Genomic DNA, 23,800 nt, shown 5'->3' on the forward strand with positions numbered 1-23,800 from the left:
CAAGACATTCCGTCCTCACAAAGGCCTCTACTCTGGAGCCTAAGCCTGAGCTGGAGCCGGAGCTGGAGCCACAGCTGCAGTTGGCTTGGCCTTGGTTTGAGCCTTGGCCTGGGACTTTGGCCGGCAGAGCCTGAGACCCTTGGCGATGTGGGCACGAGCACGTTTCCCGAGGTTGGGGTGAGCAATGTAGGCGAGTCCCCTGAGGTTTGCAGCTGCCACCCTTTAGGAACTTGGGCTTGAGCATTCTGGTGTTTTGTAGCCAGAATTAAGTTAAAAAACCCCACTGTTTGGCATGTTAAGTGGTATCTTAGGACTCTGAAACCTAAATGTGGTTTTCTTTCTACTCCTAGTACTGTGTTTTCTATTTTTTAGGATGTTAAATCAAATAAGCATCTCTCCACCCCTTAATCCTAAACACTTAATACCAGCCACTTACCTATGGCTAATGTAACAACCAGCAGAAAATTTAAAATAATACCAGACACCATCTTCTGAAATAATTTCCCTTGGTACAAAACTTACCTTTCCTTGTTTTCTCTTGCCTTTCAGGTAATTAACTCTTCTCTTTTTAGTTTGAACTATGCAGTGTAAGATTCCTCTGGAGTCATTCCAAGCAGCAGGTTAAAAAAAAAAAAACAACAAAAAAACAACTTTATTTACACTGCATATACTTGAAAGTGTCATTTGGTTTCCTGACATGCCATGCCAGCAAGCATTTTGTTTTAGTTGGGAATTAGGTGAACGGTAGTTGGGCCAACTCAGTGAATCATAAAACCTGCTAAGTAGAGCTGGAAAATGGTTTTTGGCTATGCCCTCACTCTTATTTAATGTCTTGATGAATTCTGACCATACTGCTTGGACTCTGTTAAGAGAGGGAAAGTTATACCCCTGTTATCACTTGATGCAAATATGCTCATTAGAAACAAGAAGAATTTCCAACATTTAAATCCTTCATTTACTTAGTATCTTATCACACTCGAAAATTCAAATGCAGGGTATGTATTTGTTAATTAATATACAGATCTCAAAACCAGCCACTACTTCACGTTCTTTTAAGTTTCATTCCCTGAATTTGTTCTATTTTTCTTAATAAAAATCCAAACTAACACCTATTTTTCTTGAAAACTGCATTTTCTGTAGTGGCTTAAACTCAGTTTTTCCTGGAAATAACAAAGAGAAAATAATTTAAAGAATAGGTAGTCTTCCAGGGGTGACAGTTGGTGTTTCAGCACCTGCTTTTACACCTGGGAGTAAGAGATCAGAAGTGGTTAAATCTCTGTTTGCTTAATGGGCCAGATTTCATACATAGTTCTCTCTTGTCTTTCACTTTTTCCATTAGGTGAAGCCAGCAAGACCTTTTCCACTGTAAGAGAGATAAAATTGAAAAGTTTGGTCACAGCTGTCCTGCCTGAGAAAAACAATGTTGCTATTCTTCAAGGAGTGATACAAAATGCACTTTCCCAGAATTAGAAAAGGGTTATTATTTGTCCAGTATTTTAAGGGAAACAAAAGGACCTATCTCTTAGGTATTTAGCATCTATCCTCAATACTTTTAGGTGTCAATCTAATCCCTGTGAGAATTTAATGTTTACTTAATTACACTATTTTCTTCTTTTAGTGGGAGAATAAATGTTTTTTGTTTGTTTTTATACTTTGGTTTATGGTATCACAACAGAAAAATTCAAATGTGACCAGAAAAGCTTCTGAAATGCTCTAAATGAGATTTTCTTAACAGAGGGAACATTCCACTATGTCTAGTGGGATTTAGCATATAGAATCTGTTAATAGGAGTCAAAGTAATTACCTTAAAATGATAGTGATTTATTCTTTTAAACATGCTTTTATATCCATTACATCATTTGATCTATAGCCTTGTCAGACACAGCATGGAAAGGTAAAAATTTCCAAAAGTATATCTTTTCCCATCTCTTATCTCAACTACCATTTCTACTGAGATTTTTGCTCACATTTATCCTTTTGATTTTAATTAGGTGTGAATGTCAAAGCCCTTCCTCTTACAGAGGTGGTTTTTTTTCTGTTTTTCTTTTTTTTGTTTGTTTGGTTTTTTTTTGCGAACTGCGTGGCTTGTGGGATGTTAGCTCCCGGACCTGGGATTGAACCTGGGCCCCCCAGCAGTGGACGCATGGAGTCCTAACCTCGGGACCAGCAGGGAATTCCCTGTTATCCAAACTTTGATCTCATAATTCTCTGACTTTTACTCCTTCACCTGAGCCTTAAACGTAGGTGTTCCTTAAGATTCAGTTCTTGGTTCCTCTTTCTTTTTTTAATTATTATTTTAAAGATTTTAATTAATTAATTAATTGATTATTTTACCATGCATACTCTTCCTTGGCAATCTTATTGCAGGGTTTCCTTCAATTGTCACTTTCACAAGATGACTTCTAAATGCATGTCTCCAGCACTGACCTCTCTCCTGAGAACTTGACTTTCCAACTCTTTGCTAGACACATTTCTAGACAGATTTCATGGAGGAAGCTATAGCTTAGCGTATCTCAACTCAAGGACATTAAAAGAAGTCTAAGATCAAGCTCAGAGATTGACAAGTTTGTGTGTTTGAGCTGGTGTTTGAATATGCTGCAAAGGCAAATTAAATAAATTTAGATTTTCCATTATTGTGTATTAATCAATATTTTCTATCCATTAAACTTGGCCCTCAACTTTTAGGTCCTACATATGCAAAAACTGAAGATAATTGAACACTATTTTCAGTATTCCAAACATTTCATAATATATCATCTTAAATTTCAAAAGGTTAAAAAAAGATATAGAAACTGTGCTCCTCCGAAATGGAAATCAGTTTTCTTAATCAATTTGGTATTATTCTTTAAAAATCACTCCTGAACAATGAGTTGGCAGGTCCAAGTGAATTCCATCCAGATTCCTAAAGGCTGGTGACAATGGGTTAAATTGGTCTTTCAACATAAAGGTGTATTTACCAAGTCAAAGGCCATTGATATTTGTCAAAGGTCATTAGACAAGGAAGTATAAATTAAGAAAAGATCTGAGAAATTTGGTAAATTCTAGGTGGATTCAGGAATTCTGGTCATTTTATGGGGAATTTAGCGGTAAAACCTGTAGAACTGGAGGGAACTTTCCAAGTTGTCACTTACCTTCCTGTAGCCTTACAAAGTTCTAAGAGAATAATCAGTCCAGGGTCCTAAGGCCCGGAAGCCAGACTCTGGAGTATAGTGATACTCCCCTATGGGGACACTTCGACTCAATCCATCAATCTGAGCTCCCTGGCAAGCTACGATGTCGAGGCACAAAAAGGGGTATCTTCTATGCCTTTAAATGAATAGTCTCATATTTATATAGTAAACATAAAATATGAGATACATTTTGTTTGTTGCTCTTTAATTGGGAAGCAAACGTAGGTAAAATCATACAGTGAGAGAGGTTAACCCAGTTTAAAACAAATAAACCGCAGTCCTGACATTTCTCTACAAGTGACTCTGGGCCCAAACCGCCCGCCTCGTGGGGGTGGGGGCCGGAAGGGCGCGGCCGGGGGCGGAGCGGGTGCGGCTGGGGGGCGTGTCCTCGAGGAGGCGGAGACAAGATGGCCGCCCTGACCGCTTGGAGGACCTAAGAGGCGGTGGCTGGGGCCACGCCCCGGGCGGGAGGGCCTCTCTGTGCGCGCCCGCTCTATGATGCTTGCGCGCGTCCCCCGCGCGCCGCTCTGCGGGCGGGGCGGGTCTCCGGGATTCCAAGGGCTCGGTTACGGAAGAAGCGCAGCGCCGGCTGGGGAGGGGGCTGGATGCGCGCGCACCCGGGGGGAGGCCGCTGCTGCCCGGAGCAGGAGGAGGGGGAGAGCGCGGCGGGCGGCAGCGGCGCTGGCGGCGACTCCGCCATAGAGCAGGGGGGCCAGGGCTGCGCGCTCGCCCCGTCCCCGGTGAGCGGCGTGCGCAGGGAAGGCGCTCGGGGCGGCGGCCGTGGCCGGGGGCGGTGGAAGCAGGCGGGCCGGGGCGGCGGCGTCTGTGGCCGTGGCCGGGGCCGGGGCCGTGGCCGGGGACGGGGCCGGGGCCGGGGCCGGGGCCGCGGCCGTCCCCAGAGTGGCGGCAGCGGCCTTGGCGGCGACGGCGGCGGCTGCGGCGGCAGCGGTGGCGGCGGCGCCCCCCGGCGGGAGCCGGTCCCTTTCCCGTCGGGGAGCGCGGGACCGGGGCCCAGGGGACCCCGGGCCACGGAGAGCGGGAAGAGGATGGATTGCCCGGCCCTCCCCCCCGGATGGAAGAAGGAGGAAGTGATCCGAAAATCTGGGCTCAGTGCCGGCAAGAGCGATGTCTACTACTTCAGGTACCGCCTTGGGGGCGGGGAGGGGGCGGCAGGGTCAGGCCGGGGTCAAGGGTCGAGAGCTGACCTGGGTAGGGGATGTCAAGAGGAGAGCAGGGGCCAGAGGGGAGTGGCAGAGACAGACTGGCCTTGTAGTAGAAGGTGCCCGAGCCCTTGGGTGAGAGTTGACCCCAGTGCAGTGACAGTCACAGTGTCTGAATGGTGAGAGCCCATAGGAGGGCCTCTTATGGGTAAAGTGTTGGGGAAAATGGTTTGTGGAAAGAAGGGTTACTCTGGCAGGGATGATTATTCCTCTGAAGGGTTAAAAGAAGGTGTAATTCATCGAAACTATAAAACCAGTCACTGTTGGCTCCTGTCCCAGATTCATCATCACAAGAGTGTTTAATCATGCACATGTGGAAGAAAGGTATCTGCAGTAACAAGGTTTCAGTTGCTTTGTGGGATCCACGAAAGTTTCTTATGAAGTAGCCACTTAGAATGCCTGTAGTTTCTTGGTGTTGCAGAATTTACTCCCTTTTGAAACCAAACACTGTAATACGTTGTTAGACTCCTAGACCAAAATTTGTCCTCCGGGCATATTTGATAATGTCTGGGGACATTTTTGGTTGTCACACCTTGGAAGGGGGTGCTACTGGCATCTAGCAGGTAGAGGCCAGAGATGCTGCTAAACATTCTACGATGCACAGGACAGCCCTCACAGCAAAGGATTATCTGGCCCCAGGTGTCACAAGTGCTGGATTGAGAAAACTTGGTCTGAATGATAACAGGGTTTCAGCTTGATGGTGAATCCTGTAATCATGCTGTCCGACCCAGTAAGCTCAGGGAAATGTCTTTGGCTGTTGATACCAATGGAATTTTCTTAACAACAAATTTACTAACTTTTCTTATAAACAGTCCCATTTCTCAGAGAGTATAAATATAAACATGTTATACTCAGTGGCTTGGAGGGCCATGTTTGTGGGCTAATTTAATCATTTTCAGGGACGATATATGGGTGTTGGAGTAGATGTCGTCTGCCATTTAGCCATTGGAGTATTGTAGGAAGGATTTCCTTTTTTCCATACATTACTCCTGGGTAAAAGTACACACACACACACACACACACACACACACACACACACGCACCAATGTTTATGAATTGAAAATACTGTTGGGCTTCCCTGGTGGCGCAGTGGTTGAGAGTCCGCCTGCCACTGCAGGGGACACGGGTTCGTGCCCCGGTCTGGGAAGATCCCACATGCCGCGGAGCTGCTGGACCTGTGAGCCATGGCCTCTGAGCCTGCGTGTCCAGAGCCTGTGCTCCGCAACAGGAGAGGCCACAACAGTGAGAGGCCCACACACTGCAAAAAAAAAAAGGAAAAGAAAGGAAATACTCTTAAATAGATTTAAGAGGTTAAAAAGATACGTGTATATAAGTATGTACATATATACATATACACAAGAATGTGATCACTACTGGTATAACATGTAAATATGAACATATTCCTGATAGTTGCTCAAATATATAGAAGAGTAGTTTCGGTGAAGTTATTTCACCTATTGAAGTAAAAAAAAAAATAAAATGAAAGTGGTGTTGCACTAGAACTTATTTTGTCACTTAATCCGAGACCACTCATTTTGAAATCTTAAATGATAATTAGAAAACTTACTTTAAACATACAAAGGTGATAATCTTGTTTTGTATTTCCCCATCATTACATATTAAATTTGTTTCAGTAATACTAAGAAAGTTATTGTGGAACAAATGGTTACTCTCAAGTTCACTTGTTTCATTTAGTGCTTTTCACAATTGTTCATTTTTGCATATTCTTTTGTTAACAGCTCCTTCTGTTTTCTTTTTAAGCAAGTAGTATGCATAACCTTTATGTGAACTCTGTATTATGTCTTTTAGCCAGTTATACGTGACAAGAACATTCTGTGTCTGGGATTGAACTCCTTGAGGAATAAGTGACTAGTCTATTCTCAGTAGAGCATCTTTAACTTTGAATTTCACTCCCTGTGGCATTTCTCTTGGGATATGGTTTGTTTGGTTTTGGGATGATGTATTTGTTGGAACTTACTTTTGGTTGCTGCAAAGCTTTTTTCTTGCTCTTCTTCTTTCAGTACCTGGAAAAGTTATTTTAAAAAGGCAGATTGCTGTAGCGCTCATTCTGATGTGTGGTCACCTTTTTTTTTTTTTTTAATGTGTTGTAAATTTTCGATGTTACCTTTTTTATACAAGCCCAATAGATTATTTTATGGTAGAAAAACTGATGTAATCAATCTAAAACTTTCTTAACAAATTCATTCTGTGAAGAATCACAAACCAGTATAGTAATAATTACTCTCTAAAATTAAAGTCTTGGGCTTCCCTGGTGGCCCAGTGGTTAAGAGTCCGCCTGCCAGTTCACGGGACACGGGTTCGAGCCCTGGTCCAGGAAGATCCCACATGCTGTGGAGCAGCTAAGCCTGTGCGCCACAGCTACTGAGCCTGCCCTCTAGAGCCCACGAGCCACAGCTACTGAGCCCACGTGCCACAACTACTGAAGCCTGCGTGCCTAGAGCCCATGCTCCGCAACAAGAAAAGCCACTGCAATGAGAAGCCCACGCACCGGGCTTTTAATTTATAAAATTAAAGTCTTTTTTTGTTTTGTTTTGTTTTTTGTTTTTGCGGTACGCGGGCCTCTCACTGCTGTGGCCTCTCCCATTGCAGAGCACAGGCTCCGGACGCGCAGGCTCAGCGGCCATGGCTCACGGGCCCAGCCGCTCCGCGGCATGTGGGACCCTCCCGGACCGGGGCACGAACCTGCGTCCCCCGCATCGGCAGGCGGACTCCCAACCACTGCGCCACCAGGGAAGCCCCTAAAGTCTTTTTAAAAATAAATTTATTTAATAAATAAATTTATAAAATTAAAGTCTTTTAAAAATAAATTTATTTAATAAATTTATAAAATTAAAGTCTTTTTAAAAAATTAATTAATTTATTTATTTTATTATTGGCTGCACTGGGTCTTTATTGCTGCGCGCCAGCTTTCTCTGGTTGCGGCGAGCGGGGGCTACTCTTCATTGCGGTGCGCGTGCTACTCATTGCGGTGGCTTCCCTTGTTGTGGAGCACGGGCTCTAGGCGTTCAGGCTTCAGTAGTTGTGGCACGAGGGCTCAGTAGTTGTGGCTCGCGGGCTCTAGAGTGCAGGCTCAGTATTTGTGGCGCACGGGCTTTCCATGCCGTGTGGGATCTTCCTGGACCAGGGCTCGAACCTGTGTCCCCTGAGTTGGCAGGCAGATTCTTAACCACTGAGCCACCAGGGAAGTCCCTTAAAGTCTTTTTATGAGACAGAGCAACATGATTTGCTTTTTACTTGTTTATGCCAAATGAAAAGACACATTGAACAGAGTTGTGCCACATGTGCTTAGTTCAGGGCTGGAGGGACTGTTGTCTATTGTTGTCCACCTACAAAGCTTAGTTACTGTACAAGATTGTAACATCCAGTCTTGATTTCATTCTGAGAGGTTACATTCTGAGACAGGAGGACGCATAGAGTGTGATGTGATACTTGTGATATAGTAGTTACTCTAAGTTTGACTTCTGCTTTCAGTGATGAATGCTGCAAGTCACCTACTCGTATTAGAGGTGAACACACTAGTTTTCAATCCGCAGTGTCACTGCTTTGCATATTAGCATCCCTGTACACCTGCCACTCATTAAAAACCAGTAGCTCACAAAATACTAGCCATATCTGTTAATAGGTGGGTTAAGAGTCAACTCTTCTGTTGGTAATGTGAACACCTGCACACAGTTGTGTGCACATAGATTCTAATAATGCTAACTTCTGATTTAGCTTGCCCATGGGAAGATTAATCTAAACAAATCTGTGCCTGTTAATGCAGGGTGTGTCTTACACTTATTTTTTTTTTATTTTTTAAATTTTTTTGTGGTACGTGGGCCTCTCACTGTTGTGGCCTCTCCTGTTGCGGAGCACAGGCTCTGGACGCGCAGGCTCAGTGGCCATGGCTCACGGGCCCAGCCGCTTCGTGGCATGTGGGATCTTCCCGGACCGGGGCACGAACCTGTGTCCCCTGCATCGGCAGGCGGACTCTCAACCACTGCGCCACCAGGGAAGCCTTTACACTTATTAATTGGACTTAAATTAAGCTCATTGAGAAAGCCTCAGATTTTGGTAGAATTTTTTTCTTTTCTTGCTGTTTCCTGAGATTGCCAAGTTCTAATAGGAAGGTATGCCTCTGGTTGCTAGTTAAGCAATATAATTATGCCTTCTGTCAGGATTATTGATAGTACTGTGGCAGTTTGTATATGATCATCCAAAGTTTCTTTTTTAAAAGGGTGTGGTTTGATCAAGCGTTGGATCCATTGGTATAGTTTCTGAAAAAGTTCATTGCCATCATATGAGCCCATTATTTGAACAATACTTTTCTTACCGGTCTACTTGACTCCTGTCATTTCTAGTTTTTGGTTCTTACACTTGCAGATTGATATTTTTGAAACACTGTTTTCCTCTGCAGAGGAACCTTTAGTAGCTGTCTTATGCCTTTTTTAAAATCAAGTCTATGCTTAACCTTGGTGTGAGCTCTGTATCGATGTCTTGTTGGGTTCTAGACTTCTGGTTATAACTGGATTAAAGGCCTGGGAGTCATGGTAAACTGCTACAGCTGCTGCCATAAAATATCATCTGGTTGGGTATTGGAAACATAATAGTAACCATTTTTGACTCTTTTATCAAATTATGATGCATTCACACCTGATCACTTCTCTGAAAAGATAAAATGGAGTCAGAGAACAATTAAAATAATCATTAAGGAGCAGATGCATGATGAGAGACTAAAGAGATTTCATTAAGAAGAGGACTCAGAGGCAATATAATTGAGGGCTTTAAATCATGAGTGAGATGATAAAAGTAGGAGTCTCTAGGGAAAGCAGCAGGGCACAGGGGGTTAAGGTCTGGAATTGGTATTCTACCTCTGCATTTACCAGTGGTGCAGCCTCGAGCATGTCATTTACACTTCCCAGTGCTGTGGTTTCTCTGTTTGTAAAGCGGGTATGATTGTACCTGTGCCTCATAGTGCTATAAGGTTTCAATTCTAGAACACCAAAATAAATATGTAGATCCCTTAAAGCTTTGGATATGTTTAAGGACTAACTAAGGAAAACAGTTCATTAAATAACTCAAGTTGTATGGACTGAACATATAAATAGGTTTAAAAAAATCTGTAGGCATATCTCATTTGTTATGAAAGGCTGGTATGGTCTTTGAGGGCATGAATTCTGAATCATTGAGGATGTCAAAGTTCAACTAGGCTCCTTCCCTCTTTTTTTTTTTTGGTTTAAAAATAATAGACTCTCCCTTGTAGTCTTTGTTGGAAAAAACTAGCTCAGTGGACCAAGGGTCACTGTTCTTTTTTTTAAAAAATAATTTTTATTGGAGTATAGTTGTAAGGGTCACACTACTTAATTGAAGTCTCGTTGACGTTCAGTAAACTGTCTTTCTCCATAATATTTTCTTTCTGGTCATCCCTGTGTAGTTAAACGTGGTGTCTCCTGTATTACTCTGTTGTTCATTCCCCTAGGACCAGTGGCTTTCTCACCTAGCTGTCTTCCTCCCGCCAGACACAGTGCTGAACACACAGATACTAGATAAGTGTTTGATGTATGGCATGTAAAATTTTGTAAAACAGGGATTAAATGACCTCTTAGCCTTTGCTTTATATTACCTGTGATGTTGTGCTGTACAATTATCTCCATTTTATAGGTGGGGAGTTAGGACAGGGAAGTTAAGTAATAGGCTTGAGGTTGTACTGCTAGTAGGTGCAGAGTTAGAATCCTGATGCAGGTGGTTTAACCCCACAACTCTTAGCTACCCTGCTCTGCTGCTGCCTCACATAGAGATCTCTAGTTATATTCTGAAATATTGCAACATCTCTTGCCTAGTCTACTTTATTAAGCTTGGTGTACCACTAAAATAATGTAATTATGTACTGTTATGCTTGCATCCTGAAGTTGACAAGGGGTACGTTTTAAATCCTATTTCGCAGTGAAGCTGTTGTACCAAAAGATGATCTTCCAGTTCTATGTAATATTGAAGGGGGAAAAAAATGGAAAAATTGTGGTAAATTAACATAATTAAAGCAGTTTTTCTCTGGGTAACAGAAGTGACCATTTTGTTCAGAAATATCTCTCTTTCTCTTTTTCTTGTTTATCCTAGGATTGCCCCTCTTATTTATCAGATATTCAGATAGGCAACACTTTCGCTGAGGAGCAAGCTATATAGATCTTCTTCATTTTAAAAGCTTTCACTTAAATTAGAAGAAATCACATTGTAACTTGCAGGCTAAATGCAGCTTATGAGATAGTTTTATATGGTTCCTGGGAAAAGCTTTATATGTTTCTTTCAGAGTTAAGATATAGTTGAAATGTATCCTACAGACCAGTTTAAAAAAAAATCCCTTTAGTTGGAGAAAGGAAAAAAATACAATATTTATTAAATTCTTATTGCGTAATTGAAAGTTTAACTTGCTTTTAGTCTCTTTTCTTGATGATGCCTGATTAAAGCCTGAATCCAGAAATAAAAGACATAGGTGTGGTGGAAATTGTGCTCTGATAATTCTTTTCTCAACTGTACCATCACATCTTTTTGTGATGTGCTAGAGGGATTTCTGTTAGGTTGCAACATTGCCATCTGTCCTACATCCGATTTTTAGAGTTTGACATGCAAAGTCTCACCTGCCAGAACACGCATAATACCTGTAGTAGAGGAAATACATAGCTCAAAAGGAACTGATACACGTACATTCTAAAAATAATCTCCAACAGAAACTGATGTATGATTTTTTTCAAATTGCTTTTAAAATTTCATTTGTGAGATATAGAGTCACAATTTAAGTTTTCGTAATTTAACTTTAATTAGTGGAACAGAAGCAGATGATTTGTGAAGTTGATGATGACTTTTTTTGCTTTGTTTTTGTTTTACACTTTATAGTGGGACTAATAGAGATTCATAATGTTTAGCTTGTATTTGAAATTTGTTAGCCCAGCATGATGAATTAGAAATAAGTCATCAAGGGCTTCCCTGGTGGCGCAGTGGTTGAGAGTACGCCTGCCGACACGGGTTCGTGCCCCGGTCCGGGAGGATCCCACATGCTGCAGGGCGGCTAGGCCCGTGAGCCATGGCCACTGAGCTTGCGTGCCCAGAGCCTGTGCTCCGCAACGGGAGAGGCCACATTGAGAGGCCCGCGTACCACAAAAAAAAAAAAAAAAAAGAAAGAAATAAGTCATCGACTCTTATTTCATGGATTTACTGTTTGACTTGATAGGTATTACTTGCAGCTCTTGTCTGTTGATCTTTTACTGTTGTTTGCCATTTCCACTAAGAAATAACTAGACAAATTGACAAATAAAGTTTTACTTAATTTTGTCAGAACTTCTAAAAACTAAAACTTCTCAAGGAAGTAGAAGTATGAAATAGGGTGAAATTTGAATAATATATGTGGATCTTATGATTTTGCCTTATCTTATTAGAGTATAAATTCAAACTCGTTTGTTTGGGAACTTGACTACATAGGCAGTGTGTAAATGCAAATGATAGTAAATATAATTTAAAATTAGATGTTAAAAATTGAACACTTAGCATTTGTCAGGAACAATTATTAGTGATTTACAAATGTGCGGAAGAAGAACATCATCCTCTTGTTGATTTCTGACTACTGTATCTTGGTATTCTTTTCCTCTTCTGTCTATACTGAAAGAATCCATAGATTAAAGCAAAAATGAATGTCCTTAGAATTCTTTTTAATGTGTATGCAGTGATGTATGCATCTCTTTAAAAAAGAAAGATCTTTCCTGGAGGCCCCTAGCAGAAGTGGGCAATATAATACAAAAGTGGATATATGAAATACACATTGCAACTTTTTATTGTTAGATGCTACAGAAGTCATAAATTTGCCATGTCATATTGCCATAGCAGTTTCTAAATGCTTTCTCTCCATTTCTGTACTTATTTGAAGACCTTGTTTGAAGTAAGTCTGTCCGTAAACTATACTTGCATAGCACTGGTTTAGAATAAAAATAGGGACTCTGAGTCAGAAGATTGGGACTTGAATCTTGCTTTACTATTTTAACTTGGACAGATTCTTAAACTTCTGTAAGCTTCCGATTTCTCAAGTGTAAATTGGGTAGGAATTCTACTTCATGGAATTTTGTGAGATTAAATGAAAATACATGTAAGGCATTCGGCGTGTAGTAGATGGTCAATAGATCAGTAAAATCTTTGTTCCTTTCTCTTCACTTAATTACCCAACATAAATAGATGCATGTGCTTGTTAATTATGTGAGGATTTGCAGTATTTTGTTGTATTTTGAAATGTGTTTAGGGTAGAGCTTAGGTTATACACGTTCATCAGAGGTTTAAAAAATATTTCATTTTTTCCCTGATTATAAAAATAACCCATGCTCAGTGTGGAAAATTGGGAAAATAGAGAAGAGTACATAAAGAGAAATGACAATCCTTATATAGTTCTAAAGAGAATCACTGTTAATATTTTGACACATTGTCTTCCATTCTGTTTTCTGAATATATTTGTCTGTGCACACACATATACACACACCCCAACACATATGTGTATATGTTCTTTCATAGTTCTTTTCATACTGGAGGAATCCATAGATTAAAGCAAGGATGAATGAATTTAAAATTCTTTTTAACATGTGTGCAGTGATGTATGCATTTCTTTAAAAAGGCCTTTTCCAGAGACCCCTAGCCTCTTTTTAAGAAATATAGTTTGTTTTTTGGGTGTTCTTATCTATCTATGTGTATGTTTTTTTATTATGGAAAAGTTCAAACATATGCAAAAACAAAAGTAGTTAGAAAAGTGTAATGAATTCCTCCTGTACTTGTCTACCAGTTTTAACAATTATTGACTCCTGGCCAGTCTCGTTTCATCAATATGCAGTCCCCTTCCCACCTCTCCCGTTATATTTTGAAATAATTTGCAGACATGCTTAATTTCTGACATTTCCATAGCAGTGTTCAGTCTCCAATTCAACCAAAATAACCAGTGTTTTTGCTTTTTCAGAAGGTGAGTGCTTGTGGCAGTGGGATGAGATTAGGTAGAATTCTATGTTCATTCATTTTTTATTTTTTAGTGGGTCACCCTGAATTTTTAACCATATTCGTAACCATGATATAGAGATAATAGAATTTGCTGCCAATAATATACTCTTTGCATATAATTTTTGTTAAATAAATGCTAGTTTATGGAATAAGGATGATTGGTACAGAATTTGAATTCTACTAAAGGTCTTTCATACCATTTAAAATTGTGTGGTGATTCCTTAAACATTTAAGTCGAGGGAAAAGGTGGAATGCTGTCCTATCTTACCAGTAGCCAAATTGTAAATACACTTTTTTTCTTGTTGATACTTTAAAAATAATTCTCCACCCCAGCCCCCACCCCAGCTGCTAAGGAAATTCTTTCATGCTCCAATTTACTTGCCCAAACTCTTCATATTTAAAAAAAACTAGTTTTCAGTTTTCATGGGGAAATAGCTTGCATACTTTAATGTTTATATTTTAAGAATTTTATTATAGAACATTTCAAACATATATACAAAAGTAGAATTATATAAAGAACTACCAAGTATCCGGTTCAACAGTTGACAGCCTTATTTCATCCATACCCACATCTACTACCCTGACTCAGCCTTCATTATTTTGAAGCACATTTGACGTCCTATCATTTCATTCATTAATAACTATACTTCAGTATGCTATTTGTGAAGATAAGATTTGAACTTGTAGAAGTTTTACAGCCATACAGAACTCAGTGTTTCAAACTAAAAGAGATGCCAACAGGCGGTTCATGATTATTTACATAATTCCTATTACTTTGTTCTGTTAAGGCTTTATGGAAGAGGTATAAGATGGATTAGTGTTTCTGGGCTCTTGGGGATTGCGGGTGGAGACACGCATGCTGGACCAAGTAAAATACATGGTTTGCATAGGGCTGAAGAGGGAAATCATTCAGCCTATTGATTCAGAATAGACTTGAATAAACCAATATGGCAGAAGTCACTGGGTAAGAGGAGTGGAAAATAGGGTTGAAAGGTTAAGAGAAGACTAGATGACAGAGAATCCTAAATGCAGGGCTAAAATGTTTGGCTCTCTTTTGCTAATGGGTTGAAGTCTGTTGAAGGCATTTAAACTGGCAGTTTGGTAATAGTGGTGTTTGAGGAAGAGCAGTCTGGCTAGTTTAGGATGCAAAGAGGCTAGCAAATAGAAAATCAGCCTATTGTGGTGATTGAGACTTGAGGTGATAAAGATTTGGTTTAGGCAGTGGCAATGGAAATGGAAAGGAAGGATGGATTCAAAGGTGATTATGAAGGAACTGGATTTCGTAATTGATCAGAGATGGGAGATAGTAAGATAAGAGTAGATAAATTCTGCCTGGGACAAACTATAGAGGAGGGCTGAGGATGTTCATTTTAGGAAAGGCCTACATTTAAAGTTTGGGAGGAAAGGGGTTAAGGGGGACTGGGAGCTGACTTTTAGATGGATTTTCCTGTGTGTATGTCATGTAGTTTTGAAAAAATTGGTATATATTTCTTCGAATTAATTGGTTTGGCAGTTTTCTGATTGTACTAAGGTACAAAAAGATAATGTTAATTTCAGATTTTTAGTCTCAGCTAAAATTTGATTTCTGGAGACAATTGTTATTGAAAGGTAGAGAAATCTTTCAATACTTAACACTCTTGTAAGTAACAAGTAAACTTTAACACTTAGAGGGATAGAAAAAATAGAAAGTTGACATTTCTTTATTCCCAAACTTTTCCAGTGCTGTAGCTTCTGGAATTTTTATTATTCCCCACAAAGCACTTCCTGATGTTGTTGGAGAGCCATACACCTTAGAACTTACCCTTGAGACATAGACCTAACCATCTGCCGTCCACGATGCTCCTTCCTGCTGATAGGCCGGTCCATCTTCTTCCACTCTGGTTGTCACCACCCCCACAGTTCATCCTGTTAGAAACTGGTTTGAAGTTATACTTGTGTTTGCTCAGACCTCTGGTCTCCTCATAATGGCTTGACTGGACATCATGATTATCCATTTTACCAAAGTAACATGAAAAAATACGTTTGCTCTACTACTCATTTTCAGAGTGCAGTTTCACATGCAAGCAGCGGTCTTCAGAGAGTTAAATTTTCATATCATAGACTGGCAGGGCATATTACGGTTGTCTAGCTCCAGTAATGCCGTTTACAGATGAGTTCATAGAGTGACATAATGGGAATACTACTAAGTTAAGGTGACCGTTATTTAAGTCTTTCTGGTATCTCAATAAAGTTTTTTCTTAGATTTGAAAGTCAGATGCCAAATAAAATTTCTTTCCTTTTGATAATCTATAGTTAGAAACCTCTAAGGTAGAGTTAGGTTTAAAAAGTGCTTTAAATCAACTATACTTCAATTAAAAAAAAAGTTGCTTTAAACAGCTTAATCAAAATGAAGGCAAGCAAAGACATAGTTCAAGTGATGAAATGTTCTAATATGAACCAGAAAAATGTAACTCATGCTTTTGATTTTCATTTAATAGTTATTTTTCTTCAGGGTATTTAGTGGGGAGGACAAGTTAAAGGTGAGATCACAGGTTGGCTCAGGATAGGCAGATCTAGGGGGCAGTTGGTAGGGAAATTTTTTGTGGTTGAAAGTGAAATATTAGTATTTCATTACCAGGATTAGAAGTAATCGCTTTGGGCAGAGAAAACTGAAAGTGACTAATATCCTTCACTAGTCTACTAGAGTTTAAAAAAAAATAATTTCCCTGAGTTACAACTTGATGCTTTTAGAATAAAAGCTTAGTCACATTAAGTCCTGGTGTGTCTGAGACTGTTACCTAACAGCAGCCATCTTAGAGGGCAGACAGATGATAACTTAGTCACTTTAGTGACATACAGTTGTTTTGTTTATCTAGCACTGACTTCCTCGGCCACCACTTCCAGAGTCATTTTGCCGTTGTGCAGTGGTCCCTATGGACAGAATTTCTGCTTAACCATTCCCATGGGCCTTGCCTTTCTAATATGCTTGCCTTCATCTCCTGCAGAGGAAGGTCCATGGTCTTAAAATCCCTTGGGGCAGCCAGGTTGGCTTTCCTTAAAGCACCAAGCACAAGCTATAGCAGTTACGGAGAAGAAAATGACTTGTAGCACGTTCTGAAGGCAACAGTGTGTATGACCAGTACTTGTAGCTGTGCATTACAGATGCTTGTATCTGTATATCAAGTAGTTTATCAGAATCTTATTTACCAGTAACTGGAATATCTGATTATAAGGACTATATGCCTATTTTAGCTTAATTAAAATTATTCGTAATTATATAAGGATATAATAACAGGGTACTCTTTACCGATTTTTCATTAACTTGGGTTTTTCAGTAATACTTTTTATGTAGTATAAGATTAACCATGAAAATATTTTCCAGTTCAGTTTTTAAATTCCAGACAATGTAAGTTTTATATAAGCATAGACTTTTCTGTTCCATTGTGTCTGCAAATGAAAACCATGTTCTTAACTATTCAACTGAGAGGTTTTTTTTTTTGCTCTCAGAAGTTACTTTGTTCAGTACTAGGCTGTATACGTTATGTTTGAGGGTTTTAATAAGGGACATCGTAATTTTTGGTTGTTTACTAATCAAGGGAATGTTTAGAATTGTAATGAAGTAGAATTGAGGGATAGTCGAATTATTTCTAAGTGGGCTTTCAGAATCACAGACAACTTCATAGATGCAGTGATATTTTAGCTGGGCTTGGAGGATTTAATAGTTTTTGTTTTGTTCTGTTTTGTTTTTTTTGCGGTATGCGGGCCTCTCACTGTTGTGGCCACTCCCGTTGCGGAGCATAGGCTCCGGATGCGCAGGCTCAGCGGCCATGGCTCACGGGCCCAGCCGCTCCACGGCATGTGGGATCTTCCCGGACAGGGGCCCGAACCCGTGTCCCCTGCATCAGCAGGCGGACTCTCAACCACTGTACCACCAGGGAAGCCCAGATTTAATAGTTTTATGATAGACAGGATATTGCTTATGCTCAACCTTCCACCTGGAAAGACATGGCTGGAAGTCAAAGGTACATGGCATATTTTGGTGATGTTGAGTTTAGAATGTGAGGTGTGTTCAAGGCTGGTGGGAAAAAGTCAGGAAAAAAAAAAAAACCTGAACAGATGGAAGGTTTTTGATGTTCTGTTAAGGAGGCAAAACTATTTTGTCAGCATTGGGGAGTCTCTGAACATTTAGAACTTGGTATTGGATGTGTGGGCTGAGGGATGGAGCATTGAACATTGTGTTTGGCCTCCTAGCTTGAAGAGTAGTTGCTAAGTAGACAATAATGCTACAGTAGAGGGCAACACAAGAAGATCAGGTTTGGGGGTGGAAGTTTGCAGTGAGCAGAAATGATTCAAGTTTTAAACAGTATTGAGGGTTACGTGCTATTTTATTTTGTGATACTGAGCATATTTGGAAATCTGGATTAGAATGGGAGTTGAGGTTTGTTTCTACATAATTCTATATTCTTTCCTCTGCTGTGTTCTGGTTGTTGTTTGCTTCTTTCTATTCTGTTACATTCTGGTCTTAACTGGTTGTTATCTTCATCTGTAGGCTGAATTCTATACCTTGAATTGTGTTTCAGGAATAGCTATGTCATGTGATTGTGGAAAAAGAATGTTGATACGATCTTCAGTTGTGTTGAAGGCTGTGGTGGCAGAATACCATGGAATTTGTGACAGACTGGGGTGTGTTGATTTGGACTTGACCCAGAGAGAAGTTTTGCTGTTCCAGGGAAACGTAAATTGCTTGGTTTTCCAGCCTTTTCTCTTTTGTCTTCCTGTTGAATTATTTTTCTTTTATTGTAGTCAGCTGGTGCAAGGTTAAGTTCTCAATATGACATGTTGGCTTCTTTGAGAGGTATTTGAGAATTCTCACAATTCTCTTCTGGTGACATATCCCACTGCAGTTTATTCTAGCACATTTGGTTCAGAAAATTTATTAGATGAGACTTTGGGGTATTCTTCCTATAAAATTTTTCTTACATTTCAGTGCAATATGGGAAAAATTTTTTTAGGAAAGACTAGTTTAGTTTAGCCCTCTATATAATTATGGCACTTCTGTCATTTTCCAGCTTCGACAGTTTTTCTTACAGGAAATGAGTTATTCTTGATATCCTTCTCTCAGATAAAAGTTAGGCTAACAAAAGTCATGTCAGCATCATACAAACACATTTGCAAATGTTTGCCTTAGTTTTCTTTCAGTAACGTTAGGGAGCATTTAAATATTGTCAGAAATTCAACACATTTTTTTTTCTGTTGTGAATGTTATGAGTTCAAATCGGTAGCGCAAAGATTATATGGGTTCCAAGTGTTGTGTAAATGTGTTGTTAACAAGAGTTGTTGACTTTAGAACAATTTGTTTTGAAGTTCTTTGTGATTACTGTTGGCATTGTGTATGTGTAATACAGAAAAAAAGATTTCAAAAATCAGTTTGGAAAATTTGTAAGATTGAAGACGTTTGCAGTGTGCACATTGTGTTGTGCATGCTGTTTGGGTTGGGATTCTGTTAATGGTTGCTGGGTGAGTGACCAGTGGGATAATCGGTATTCACATCTGTTATGTGCTCCAGGGGTGTACCTAGTGGAGTATTATATTAGGTGACACATTATCTCTTTTTACAGGAGATAAAAAGTTCTAATTAAGTTCCTTTAAAACTTCTAATATTTCTTTGAAAAAAAAATGTAAAATCGTGATGTGATAGTAATTGGGAGCAGAAAAGAAGGCATGAAGAAAAGGGTTATGTAGTGATCTAGGGTAAATATTGTTGTCTTTTGTACAATTAATGTTATCTTTCTTCTAGTCCAAGTGGTAAGAAGTTCAGAAGCAAACCTCAGTTGGCAAGGTACCTGGGAAATACTGTTGACCTCAGCAGTTTTGACTTCAGAACTGGAAAGATGATGCCTAGTAAATTACAGAAGAACAAACAGAGACTGCGGAATGATCCTCTCAATCAAAATAAGGTTGGTTAATTTACTTATAGCAAATGAATGCTATTCCAGAAGCTCTCCCAAAAGTATCTTACATTGTACTATGTCACTGGAATTTTGGTTGCCTGAATGTCCCAGTTTTTTTTTCACCTCCCCCTCCAAAGCATTTTGACTTATATATCTGATTAATTTTCTGGTAGTTGGCTTACAGAGAGATAGCCTAAGTAAAATTGTGCACAGTTGAAAACAGCATTTCAGTATCTCTCTAGGCCAACATACATCACACTTTTGGCCCATTGGGACTATTTACAAAAGATTTCTTTGTTGATGTTAATTGTCTCCTTTATTCCCCCCCTTAAAATAGTTCCTGTTGCCCAAAAAGAGGCAAAATTTTATTGTGGCGCAAGTATCCTTACCTACCACATAGTTTATACTTACCTGTTAATTTTCAGGATTAGGATTTGAGAAAGAGCAGTTTTTATTTTGACTTTTTGATGATGTTGAGGATAGTGACCTTTAGGAATAATATTCTCATTCTAATACTGTGATTGGAGATTGTTCCATTAGCTCTTATTTTTACTGAGTTGCTTAGTTGATGGTTTATTGTACAGGAATTTAAATGAGTAGCATTTGAATTCTGATGCTAATTTAATTGTATTAAAGCACCCACTATCTGTACAGAGAAAGCTCCCCACCTCCCCGCGGCCCCGAAACAACTAATCTTAGATAACCTTTTTTTTTTTTTCCAGTTTTTTTCCCTCTAAATTTCAGAGAAACACACGTATGTGTGTTGCCACCACCGTTGTCTCACACTGACCATGAAAATGGTGGAGGGAAAAGGAAGGGCTTTTCTTTCTAGGTATTTGGTCAATGTAGCCCTGTGTGCCCCTTGGGAGTGCCGCGTTCACTTGAGGAACTGGGGCGGTGTATGGAGTGGGGCGGGCATGGTTTGATGTAGTGGCTCTGCCTCTTAACAGCTCATGCAGTCATGGGCAACTTTATTAACCTCTGATGGCCTCAGATTTCTCATTTGTAAAATTTAGGTAATAAAATCTTTCCTTTAGTTGTTGTGAGGAGTAAACAGGAATTTATGTGAAATTACCTAGCAAGTTCCTTTCCTGTTCCCGTTGTAGCTTCCTAGGCAGGGAGCTACCTCAGTGAACAGTGTTGCCTGGTGGCCAGTGTAGGAAACTTTTCTGACCTGAGCTCTCTTCCTCCTCACCTTTTACTTTTCCTGGAGAATATGGGATCTCTGCTTCATATCCCTCTTTTTTTTCAGAATTCAGCTTAACAGTTGTCTTTTTTTTTTTTTTAAACAATAGTTTGATTTCCAAAAAAATGGTGTGGAGGTGAGAATGCACTGTTTCCTCACATACTGCGTTAGTTACCTGGCATGGTTTCCAAAGGGGCATCAGCAAGTACCATGTTTAGAGGCAGAGTGGGAAGGGAAGGCTGGAATTGCCTCCGTATCGCTTAACTATGGTGTTACTGTGGGTTGATGGTTCTGAAGGTGTTAAGGAGGGTATGAGGTAGGGTAGGAGTCGGGGGGTGCTCAGGTTGGGACCTTGAGTGTGTCGAGGCGAAGCTGGGTGATTTCAGCTTAAGAAAGTCTTTATTCTGGGCTTATTTTGCTGCTTAGATGTACGGAGGAAAATCACTATTTATTTTTCTGAAACTGCCTTTTTAAAACTCTGAACAGTGCTGGATGTCTTTTGAAGGGGCTTAAATATTTATGAAATGAATGGAATGCTTTCAAACTACTCTGTTGTTACCAGAATCACAGTTAAGCTGCGCTAAGTGTAATATGAAGATATACTTCCTGGTAGTTATGATTCACTAAAAACCTAAAACTAATTCGTCTCTTTAGTTTGTATGTACCTTTCCGCTCTAGCTGCGCTGGACTGCTCATCATCCTGCACCGTGGCATGTGCTTTCAAGATTCTGCTTGCTCATGTGCTGTTTCCTCTGCTTGGAGTGTGCTTCCCCCTTCCCCTCCATCTGCTGGACTGCTCCTCGTCCAAGGCCCAGCTCCACTGTCTCCGTCTCTGTGAAGCCCGCTCTGCACCCTCCAGGCAGAACCAGTCCTTCCTTCCATAATGCCTCCCTGGTGCTTGGCCGTTGTATTTGTGATCGCTTGTCGGCTTCAGCTAGAGTGTGAGCTCCGTGAGGGCAGGGTCCGTGTCTTTTGTTTTGTTTTGGTATATTTAGTCCAAAGCCTAGCATACGGTAGGTACTTAATAAATGTTTGCTGAATGTTTGTGTATTATTCACCTCATTCCAGAAGTTTATAGTGGTCATAAATGTTTACTGAATAAATTAATATACCATGCATATTTTGGAAATGCCTTTTATTATCATTGTTTTCTGAAGCTCTCTGTCTGAATTTTGGGGGGCCTGATTTATTTTTGTATCTGATTTTATTTTAGTTGAGTAGACAGAAGATGGAGTTTTTCCTTTTTTTTTTTTTCTTTCAAGTACGCTCTCTTTTGGAGTAACATCAACATTAAATATCTCTATAAAGCAGAAAACATGTTTGTGGGTAATTAATAATAACTATATTAGGTATTTTTTTATAATAATACAGTATAGAGAAAATTGAGAGATTAAAGTGATAAACAGGAATCTGAAGTAGTGTTTTGCTATGTAGTTGTGAACCTGGCTGAAGTGCTTTATTAATTGTATTATTATTTTTTAGTATTCACTGGTTTGTTTTATTTTTTGAGATTCCACATGTAAATGATAACATACAGTATTTGTCTTTCTCTGTCTGACTTATTTCATTTAGCATAATACCCTCCAGGTCCATCCATATTGTTGCAAATGGCAAAATTTCATTCTTTTTTTATGGCTGAGTAGTATTCAGGGGTGTGTGTGTGCGTGTGTGTGTATCTGTATCTTTATATATCACATCTTCTTTATCCATTCATCTGTTGATGGATGCTTAGGTTGCTTCCATATCTTGGCTATTGTAAATGCTGCTTGTGAACATTGGGGTGCATGTATCTTTTCAAATTAGTGCTTTCGTTTTCTTTGGCTGTATACCTAGGAGTGAAATTTTTTTAAAGACTCGTATCTTTAAAGAATTAGAAATGTAATGAACAAAATAAACTTTGAAACAGGCTAAATTGTTTATATTGACTGATTATAAACTGTGATTTTAATGTATCTTTTATATCAAAGGGGAATTTACTGGGTGAATATCTTCAGGTGTGTTTGGAAAAATATCTTTCGAAGATCTTTGCAAAATGGTTTTTAATTCTTTTAGGATTGGTGGGTACAATGGAGTGGACATTATCTTTCGATTGATACTTACTAAGGTTTTTGCAGTATCTATTCCCGTTTGTCTCAAACTCAGTCTTAACCTTACCCTGAAAATCTGTTCCATTATTGATCACATTGTACCTTATTGATTTTCTTGCCACTGCCTTGATTATTTCCAGCCGCTACTTCCGTCTCTTCAGCTGATAAAGCAGAATTGAAATATCGAGTATGTTACTAAAGATATTCCATTAGGTTAATGGAAAAAGACTAGAGACAGATTTGGAAGTCATCAACCTAGAGCTGATATTTGAAGTCATGAGCAGCTTTCTCAAAGCTTACTCAGAGGGAGAAGTTGTAGAGCAGCACCATCAATAGCAGTTTCTGTGATGATGGAGACGTTTTAGCCACCAGCCACATTTGGCTGCTGAGTACTTGAAATGTGGCTAGTGTGATTGAATAACTGAACTTTTAGGGTTTTCTTTTGCGGTACGCGGGCCTCTCACTGCTGTGGCCTCTCCCGTTGCGGAGCACAGGCTCCGGACGCGCAGGCTCAGCGGCCATGGCTCACGGGCCCAGCTGCTCCGCAGCATGTGGGATCCTCCCGGACCGGGGCACGAACCTGTGTCCCCTGCACCGGCAGGCGGACTCTCAACCACTGCGCCACCAGGGAAGCCCTGAACTTTTAGTTTTATTTAAAGGTTAAGTAGCCATATGTGCCTAGGGCCTACCGTATTGGACTGCACAGTTCTAGAGCTATGCCTCTCAATACAACTTTTGCTTCGAAAGCTGAATATTGTCTAGGTATTTACGCAGGCTTTGCTTTTTCAAAGAGGAGATGTTTCAGTGTTTTAGAGATATGATCCTCAACATTTTATGAAGGAAGTTAATTTCTTAAAAAGATACATTTCTTTAAGAATTAGAGAACAGTCTTAAGATTGGGTAAAGAAGAGTACGGTGTTTCTCAGCACAGGATATGTTTAAGGAACTTGAGCAGCTTGGTTTTCTTGCTAGGAATTTATTTTAATGTTTCAGATGTGTAAATATTAAACTGAATTCCTTGTGTTTCTAGCTCTTAACAATACTGAAATGTTTATGAATTAAATCTACAAAACTAATAAAATTCCAGTTCCCTAACATTAACGTGGATATATTTTACAGCTTGCTCACAATATGAATATGGTGTGGAACAAATTGTATTTTAGCCTGACTTGTCAACTCTGCTAATACC

The 23,800-nt window shown here is 39.8% G+C and overlaps 1 protein-coding gene across 1 annotated transcript in view; it reads left to right on the plus strand.

The window, feature by feature from the left end:
- The first annotated feature begins 3,551 nt into the window (after positions 1–3,551).
- Positions 3,552–23,800, plus strand: part of MBD2 (methyl-CpG binding domain protein 2) — a 76,574-nt gene continuing 56,325 nt past the window's right edge. Inside the window, exons 1-2 of the mRNA XM_004266110.3 lie at positions 3,552–4,311; positions 19,185–19,344. Of these exons, the coding sequence (XP_004266158.1) occupies positions 3,776–4,311; positions 19,185–19,344 (696 nt within the window). The 5' untranslated portion in view covers positions 3,552–3,775. The remainder of the gene's footprint in view (positions 4,312–19,184; positions 19,345–23,800) is intronic.

This window comes from Orcinus orca, chromosome 15 (genome assembly GCF_937001465.1).
Source record: "Orcinus orca chromosome 15, mOrcOrc1.1, whole genome shotgun sequence".
NCBI lineage: Eukaryota > Metazoa > Chordata > Mammalia > Artiodactyla > Delphinidae > Orcinus > Orcinus orca.